The following is a 9,868-nucleotide window of genomic DNA, read 5'->3' on the forward strand; positions in this document are numbered from 1 at the left end:
CCCCCCTCGACGAGCGAGTAAGCGCCATCATTGGTATGTAGACCACTCTATTTTTATTTTGATTCATACCTTTACATTTGTCCCATGATTTGACTATTAAACTATTCTCCTAATAGGAGATGTGGCTATCTCTGGTGTCCCCTCCGCGGAAGGAATGGACACGGACGCCATGGCGGAGGCATCTTCAGAGTACAGGGGAGCAGGTCGCAGCCAAGGTGTTTGTTACGCAGAAGCGTCCATCCAAGGAGCAGAAAAGGGAATACGACATGCTGAGGAAACTCAACAACCACAAAAACATAGTCAGGCTGTACGCCGTGGAGCAGGTAAAGACCCACGATATATCTCTGTTGTCGGGCAGAAACCAACTATGTCCAAAATATTAACTTTTCAGGAAAACAAAAACAAACAAAAAAAGACAAAATACTGCCTCATCAAAGTTGGTATGGTGACTTTATACATTGTCAGATACTTGAATGTGTCCTTATATTCAGGGGTGCACATAACTGGTACGCATGCATCGTCAAAATGCATGCTGCGCGGCATAGGACGAAGGGAAGCGCTCTCGCGTACCGACAGCTGGGACCGCTGGGACAGGAATTTACTTCCTGAAGCCAAACGCACACAATCACGCTAAAGCACGCGTCGGCCCCATACACAGCCATTAGGCGCAGGGGGAGGGGACGCATGCTGCACGTGATTGTGTAAGTGTGGCCTCCAATCCTGACACACAGACACAGTCAGTCGTGCGACTTGCCAGCAGGCTGTGTTACAGGCACTCGTCACCGATGATGAACGCACCGTGATGGTGCAAAATATGCCGTGAACGTCCCAATCTGGCGGATAAAAGTAGCGCAGCACAGGGTTTCTGACCATTAATGTGGAGACTAATGTGGAGACTGTAGTTGTTTTGTCCATCATTGTGTGTGTGTGTGTGTGTGTGTGTGTGTGTGTGTGTGTGTGTGTGTGTGTGTGTGTGTGTGTGTGTGCGCACGTGCGTGTGCTGGTGAGTAGTATATCCCACTGGGCCAATCGGCATGACACTTTGCAGTCACAGCTGGCTAAGGAGGCTGCTTCACATTTTGGTTACAACTTTGGCTATGAAATGGCTATGAATTAATCTGTACATATTTTATAGGCTCAATCCAGCTGTCGTGGGAGTTGTGACTGTGTAGGCCTACTTCTATAATATAACCTGTTGCCATGTCATGCACTCCAAGAGGGGATCTTCTGTGCATATGGGCTTCCTGCTGCCAACATGTCTGGTAAATATACTTAGCAGTTCAAATGTGACTCAGTAGACTGTTGGCAAGAATCATAGAGCATGTAATACCAAAATCCAGCATCTTAACAGCATATACAGTAGAAGTGTGAGAACAACGTGCAGACCTAATTCATTTGAAAACAATGCATCTTGACACAGGCCTTGGCTACATCATCACCTGGCTGAGTCTGCTGGCACTTAACAAACTCCAGGGGGATCTTCTGAGCATATGGGCACCGTCTGCCAATACATCTGGTAAATATACTTGTGTATCAGTTAAAATGTGAATCAGTAGACCTGGACATATGAAACTATGTAATGTTATTGTTATTGAGGTTTATATTATGTCTGTGACAAACTAAAACGTTGGCAGCAGTTACAAGTTCTGAGAGCATGTAATACCAAAATCGAGCTGCTTAGCAGCCGACACAGTAGAAAAGTAAGAATAATGTGTAGACCTAATTATTTTGAAAACATACAAAGCCAAACCCTAACCCTCTTGCCACAGGCTTTAACTTCATCAAATGTCAAAATCACCTGGACAATCACAAACAGGAGAGCTGGAGAGGTACCTTTCATGTCCGTCCACTGGGATCTATTACATTGCTTTCCTCAAATCAAGAAAGTGTCACACAAAGTCAAGTGTCTGCACCCTGTGAGAGACTATTTAGTCATGTAAGCACAAATGACTGAGCCCCTGGCAACTCCCTACTTCAACAAGACCATGTCGCGGAACCGGTACCAGCTGATCTGGAGCTACCTCCGCTGACAACGAGACCCCCCAGCCGCCTGACCCTAAAGATAGAGACCCGCTGTGGAAAATCCACCCAGTGTTGACCTACTTGCTGCTGAAGTTCAGAGAGATGTTCCTGCCAAGCCAGCACATAAGCATTGATGAGGGCATTCTGTCGTGGCGTGGGCGCCTGGGCTTCAAGGTTTACAACCCACATAAGCCCATCAAGTATGGAATTAAATCCTACATATTGTGCGACTCTCAAACTCACCATGCACTGCACATTGTGAGCACATTGTGAGCACATTGTGATCACATTATGAGAAGAAAAGCTGATCTATAAGCTCAGTAAAATATTGTAGATCTGCTATTTGTTGCTACAGTATGAATACAGGTGTAGCTTGAGATTTTGACTGTGGGGCAAAAAGTGTGGGCAAAAAGTTGACCAATGTATTGATGTTGCACTTTGAACTTTGAATTATTATTATTTATTATAATTTGATGTATATAACTGGAGTTGAAAAATGGTTTGAATAGTAAAAAAAAAATTAGGGATGTCCGATATTATCGGCCTCCCGATATTATCGGCCGATATTAGCATAAAAATTGATATCGGGAAAATATCGGTATCGGTTTTTTTTTTTTTTCTTTTTTTGGCTTTATAAATAAGTTACAGGAGTTCTTACTGTATATGGTGTGTGTGATATGAAATTTGAGCTTACCCTAATCACAATAATCCCCGCATATATCGGTATCGGTTGATATCGGTATCGGTAATTAAGAGTTGGACAATATCGGTATATCGGTTATCGGTAAAAAAGCCAATATCGGACAACCCTAAAAAAAATCGACTGAAAATAGTCACTTCAGTGTTCATGTTCATTCACGTTGTGAAACGATAAATGTACAATCAAAAGCATATTTATTTTATAAACAAATATTGTTTACATGACTGATGTGACTGTGAATGAAGGCGCACAATAAATGTCAAAGACTTTTGAAATCATTTTATGCATCTAAAGTGTGTCCTTTCACTAAAATGCTCATAACTCTAAAGAAAAAGGTCTGTTTTTGGTGAAAACAAGCTGTATTCAACTACCTCTACCTAAAGAACAGAACATGCTAAGCTAAGCTTCGTTTTGAGATACTCCATGTGTTTATAGTCATAGCAGAAAATATTTTGTGGGTCCTCAAATATGAGTCAGAATGGTCAAAATTCCTGGCACTGGCTGATCCTGTTATAAAAAACACTCTGGCAGGTAATGTGTTAAACTAAGAGACCAAGATGTGCTAAAACCAATTGGAATACTTTAGCTTGAGAATTACAGTTACATTCTCTTCACCAATAAAGAGCACATTTCAAGAGCATGTATGACTAGAAAAGGTAGCCAAAGAACATGGTTTGTGTCAAATGCAGTCTTACACTGAACCTACTCACTACCAGTAAATCTGAATTCCACATTGTGAATTTCATGGATATATTTTAAACACTTTGTATCTCAACATTTGTACTAAAAAGTGGTACTTGAACTGCAGCAAAAACAAAGTCAGTAGGGTATGGTAACCAGTATAAGTAGTACAAAAATAAACTTTTTTAGAGTGATTTATTCAAATTTAAGATTACATAGTATCACATTGCAGCAGCAAACTGTGGCATTGATGCCACAGTTTGCTGCCATGCCATGCCATTGATGCACACATGCCATGACGTCCTTGTTTGTGGTTGTGGTCCAGCTACAATAAGACTTCATATACATACATTTTCTGCATTTGAGTGGATGAGAGCAGTTTCTATCAGCTTATAGATATTTTAATAATTTCTACCTTTTATCTGATAAATAATTTCACGCAAATGATACATCACATGCTTTCTGATCTCCGGTTGTTCAATTTGCACACTTAAAATTTTATTTTATTATATATATAAATATCTAAAGAGCACAGAGTATATTTCTGTCTGGGCAGTATTCACTAGCTGATTATTCAGGTTTCCAGGCAGCCCAGGCAGAAACTCACTGTACTCTGGATAGCACAATAATGAGGTGATCTGTACAAATACTTGGACTAATAGATTATTTTAAGACAAAGCTTAGATTAAAAGTTGTTGTATCAATACATTGTCCCATTAACAGGTTTAGAAGAACCACTGCCAGATTCTGTGATGAACATAATTCTACCTAAGTGCAGTTTCACAACACTGATTCATTTTATTCAAGTTATTTTGTCTGGTGTTGATTCTGTAAAGGTGTGGTTTATTAAGACTTGAACAGGAAACCCAAGGACATAAACTGAACTCTGATGGGAAACACTAAACTAATGACGTAAATACAGCTCTGGACCAGACATCCTGACAGATGACAGTGACTAATAACCTGGCCTGGAACAGAGAGAAACACAGGGCTTAAATAGACACAGCACTAACAAGACAGGGGTGAACTCCAAGACAATCAACACATGATTGGCTGAAACTGAACAGGACACAGGTGAACTACATTTGCAATTACAGTCAAGGTGAGACAAGACGGGTAGCAACAACTAGGGCAGACAGGAAACACCACTAAAAAATAAAGGTACCCGACAGACAGTTCATGGCAGATTCACTAAATAGCATCTGTAACCTAACCAGCTGGAGTTCTTACACAACTGTTTTCACTAACGTTGATAGATTATGTATACATTTTGTCTAGTGTTTTGAAGGACTTATGAAATGGTACCTGCATGTCTAGTTAGGACATGTATGAAGCAGGAATGGCTTCAGTTTGTGGTGATTGCGCGCGCGCGCGCGCGCGCACACACACACACACACACACACACACACACACACACACACACACACACACACACACACACACACACACACACACACACACGTTTCTCTGCTTTCTATTGTTTTGGGGCGAAACCGTTCCCCCATTCAACTGCCCACAACTATGGAATGGACCACCGTGATGAACAAGTTCAGAAATGCAGACTTTGGGGTGTTTTATTTTGTCCAAACCTCCAGGAAACACTCGCATGCTGCAGATGAACAGTGAAGGCCTTTTAACTCAAAATAAAAAGTAAAAATAATTAGCAAAATATGGAAAGATTTGAAGCAGCTCTAACTAAAGACAACAAACCATACAGTGGCTGCACAAACAGGCGTTGCCTTAACTAAGGGCCCTGGAAGCTTTAATGCTTTGCCTGCCCAAGTCCTATACTGACTGTCTGTATATTTAATATCATATTGTTTATGTCCCTCAAACGTTTTTCAAAAGGTTTGAGCCTAAATCAAGCCTCAGATATACTCATTCCAACTAACTTCTCTCTGGCTTATAAAGCACTTTCACCTGAATACCACATTGTCCTGCTTGGCACGGGGCGCTATTGAGCCAGTTTGTATGCATGTTATCTCCTGGTTCTGTGTGGAAAAAGTTTTTTTTTTTAAATAAGAAAAAAAGAAAAATACATTTAAAACAAAAAATATATTTTTTTATTATGTTTTTGGTTGGAACTGAAAAACGGGAGGAATTGTACCCTGACGTGACGTAGGCACAGGGACCAAATCAGTTTGGCCTGTTTTTAGACCAATTTACAGAAAACCCCAGATTTGCTGTGAAAGCCTGAGTGTTCAAACGGGGGTATTTTTGAGGATAGAAGAGAGGTAGGGGAGACCAAAAACACACAAAAAAGAAGAAAAAGTTAAAATTCATGGTGTAGTCCCTTTAAACTAAACACCATTTTGGGTTAGAATTTACTTCAAAAGACATAGAAATACTTTGCTCATTAACAATGACACGTTCCACCCCTTCTTAAACCAAACGGACTGGCCCTGTTCTGTTTCGGTAGTTCCCAGTCACATTCAGAGGGTGCAAGTACTGCAGAGGAAAGACCAGGTGACAAACAAACATTTCAGCTCGGTTCCAATAAACAATCATGTGTTTAAATAAACATAAAGTTTGAACCCCTGAAGTGTGTGTGTGTTCTACATTGAATGAATACAGGTAAAAATCTTGTCATGCTACAAATAGTCACTTCCCTCTTATTGTGTCTAGGTCACAGGCTGCCCCGTGACAATGGGGCTTGGGTTTCAAATCAACCGGGTCTGTTTGGGTTGGATTGTAATTTTCAGGCCTGTTGAAAACTCTAAAGCAGTGGTTCTCAAACATTTTCATGTTAAGGACCCCCAAATTGACATACATTTTGCAGACCCCCATCTGAAAATATTTTCTGCCAGGGAAACGTTTATAAGATTTATCAAAATGTTTCGGAAATAGCCGATCTATAAGCTCAAAATTTGCAGTAATGGGACGCGTGAGCTTGTAGATCGGCTATTTTCTAACAAAGTATAAATAGGGTTAAAGTGGTTAAACTGCTCCTCGTTTGCTGTGGACCCCTGGGGGTCCCCAGGCCACACTTCGAGAACCACTGCTCTAAAGATATGATACAAATATGATTGTAATTTAAATCCTATATTGTACATATTATTCAATTGTAGAATTGAGAAAACAGAAGCAACTGTTAGTTTGCACAAACATAGACTAAAACTCAAAGGCCACGGCCACCCTAAGAGTGCTCTTCACTGTGCTTAGATTCTGTTCTTACCTAAGAACAGATCACAGCTAAGAAAACATTGGAGTATACCAAAATCCTCTTAAAACCTTCTTAAGTGGGTCTAAGAAGAAATTTCCTCTTAAGAACGGTTGCTGAATGAGGCCCGATATTCTATGATTTTTCACAGGTTAGTGAAAACACTCGGAAATTGTCATGTTTTTTATGGGAAAAATAAAATACCAAAAAGGACAATTTTAAAGAAACTGCACTCGCGCTGTCCGACATGTCAAAATAACCTATCTAAGTCTGACATCACAAACTCTATATTTGGGCATGGTTGATCTAGAGCTCCGTATATGGAGCCGGCATCTAGTGCTGACATCATGCTGCTAATGTAAAACTCCATATGCGGAGATGGCTGAGTCCTCATGACATCAGTGATATGTCACGAGCGTCAGTGTCCTGGCAATCTACCACTATTGCTAAGACTAGAACCTCCGAGATTATCGACCAGCTCTCACCAGGAGAGAGTCCAACAACTTCTGTACCAACCAGGATATTTGGCCGTACAACCCAAATACCTCTCCATTGTACAAGGCTCTTTAGATCCATAATCACCAGGGTTGACATCTCGGTTAAGTTCTTATCGGACACCACTGTGGCAGTTCCCACACTTAGACAACCAGTTATTTCCTTTAAGTAGTATTTTATAAATATGGGCGCCAATCTTTAGTCGATATACATCGTCGACATGAGGGTACTAAAAGCAGGACTAACTTTACGAAAAACACACCTTCTTGCACCAGGAACCGTCACACTCAAAAAGGTGCTCATCAATAGCTGTCGCACACGCTCCTCCGGCATCTTCCCCAACGAAAGTATCCGCAATATTGGCATCTCTGCCCACATAGACTCTGGGAAGACCACCTTGACTGAACGTGTACTCTACTACACCGGCAGGATAGCCGAGATTCACGAAGTGAAGGGGAAAGATGGCGTGGGGGCCACCATGGACTCCATGGAACTGGAGAGACAGAGGGGCATCACCATCCAGTCTGCGGCCACATACACTGTGTACAACAACAATAACATCAACATCATTGACACACCAGGCCATGTTGACTTCACTATTGAGGTCGAGCGAGCTCTGCGCGTGCTGGATGGGGCGGTGCTGGTTCTGTGTGCAGTGGGAGGCGTCCAGTGTCAAACCATGACTGTCAATCGACAGATGAAACGCTATAATGTGCCCTTCCTCACCTTCATCAACAAACTGGACCGCACGGGCGCCAACCCCGCCAGAGCACTGCAGCAATTCAGAACCAAAATGAACCACAACGCCGCCTTCGTGAACATCCCCATTGGGCTAGAGGGGAAAATGAGCGGTATCATCGACCTCATACAGGAGCAAAGCATATATTTTGAAGGACCCTTTGGTCAGAATATCCGTTATGATGAGATTCCAGCCGAATTTCGATCTGAGGCTGCAGACCGACGGCAGGAACTGATAGAGTGTGTCGCAAATGCTGACGACATTTTAGGGGAGATGTTCTTGGAGGAAAAGATTCCCACCGTTGACGACTTAAAGGCCGCAATCCGCAGGGCCACAGTGCGGCGCCTGTTCAGCCCAGTGCTGGTGGGCACAGCACTGAAGAACAAGGGGGTCCAGCCTCTCTTGGACGCTGTACTGGAATACTTGCCCAACCCCGCAGAGGTCTCAAACTATGCCATCGTGAATAATGAGGATTCCAGTGAAAGCTCCAAGATTCGTATGGACCCTGCGAGAGACGGCTCACACCCTTTTGTCGGTCTGGCCTTCAAATTGGAGGCGGGGAGGTTTGGTCAGCTGACATACGTGCGCGTGTACCAAGGCTGTCTGAAAAAGTCAGAGTACGTCTACAACACACGCACGGGCAAGCGAGTGCGAGTACAGAGGCTAGTGCGTCTCCATGCTGACCAGATGGAGGACGTCGAGGAGGTGTACGCAGGAGATATCTGCGCTCTGTTTGGGATCGACTGTGCCAGTGGTGACACGTTCACCTCCAAGAACGGTACCAACCTCTCTATGGAATCCATGCATGTACCAGAGGCTGTCATTTCAATGTCCATGAAACCTAGAAATAAGAACGACTCGGATAAATTCTCCAAAGGCATCAGCCGCTTCGCGAGGGAAGACCCGACGTTCAGAGTTCACTTTGACACGGAGAGCAAAGAAACCATCATCTCAGGCATGGGAGAGCTGCATCTAGAGATCTACTCTCAGAGGATGGAAAGGGAATACGGCTGCCCCTGTGCGATGGGAAAGCCCAAGGTAGCTTTCAGAGAAACCGTCACCGGCGCCGTACCGTTTGACTTCACCCATAAGAAGCAGTCTGGTGGTTCCGGCCAATACGGTAAAGTGATTGGCGTTCTAGAGCCCCTGGAGTCGGAGCGCCACACCAAGGTGGAGTTTGAGGACCGGACCATCGGCACCAACGTCCCCAAGCAGTTTGTGCCGGCCGTCGAGAAGGGATTCAAGGACGCTTGCGAGAAAGGACCTCTGAGTGGACATAAGATCTCCGGTGTCAAGTTTGTGTTGGAGGACGGCGCGAGTCACGTGGTCGACTCCAACGAGATCTCCTTCGTCCGTGCGGGAGAGGGCGCGTTAAAGCAAGCCATGGAGAGGGCAAACGCCATCATAAAAGAGCCGATCATGTCTGTAGAAGTCGTAGCGCCCCAGGAGTTTCAGGGAGCGGTGATCGCCGGCGTTAACCGGCGCCATGGTGTTATTACAGGTCAGGATGGGACGGAAGGATACTTTACACTGTATGCAGATGTTCCTCTGAATGACATGTTTGGTTTCGCCACTGAGCTGCGCTCTTGTACAGAAGGAAAAGGAGAGTACACCATGGATTTTAGCAGGTATCAGCCTTGCCTCCCGGCCACACAAGAGGACCTCATCCACAAATACCTGGAGTCGACAGGCCAGTTACCTGCCAAGAAGAACAAGTGTAAGAACTGAAAATACTGGACCATACATGGGCAACTGGCGGCCCGGCGGCCCCCACCTTCACTTAATGAGGCCTGCAGGTTAATATCGGAATACTGATATATTATTGATTTCAGCTGTTACAATTCCAAACATGCAAACATGACCCGCTTTTATTACTTCAGTCTATATTAGTAGCTTAATGACTAGTATTAAAATTATATTGTCTTTTTTATGTCCAATGTATTTGTATTTAAGGTCATAAAGTTTACATTTGTAAACATTTTTTAAATAAAACATTCAAAATACTTTCAAAACCCTGTCTTGTTTGATTCTTATGGATGTTATAAGTATTATAATTGTATCCCCATTTGGC

General features: G+C 43.2%; 1 protein-coding gene across 1 annotated transcript; it reads left to right on the forward strand.

Annotated features, from left to right (window-relative positions):
* Positions 1 to 7,278: 7,278 nt before the first annotated feature.
* Positions 7,279 to 9,525, forward strand: LOC311045528 (elongation factor G, mitochondrial-like; the record flags this gene model as incomplete). Its single annotated transcript, XM_084057422.1, has 1 exon — positions 7,279 to 9,525. The coding sequence occupies one exon, from the start codon at positions 7,279 to 7,281 to the stop codon at positions 9,523 to 9,525; it is 2,247 nt and encodes a 748-aa protein (XP_083913548.1).
* Positions 9,526 to 9,868: the final 343 nt, after the last annotated feature.

The sequence above is a fragment of the Gymnoscopelus microlampas genome (assembly GCF_963454915.1).
Source record: "Gymnoscopelus microlampas genome assembly, chromosome: 5".
NCBI lineage: Eukaryota > Metazoa > Chordata > Actinopteri > Myctophiformes > Myctophidae > Gymnoscopelus > Gymnoscopelus microlampas.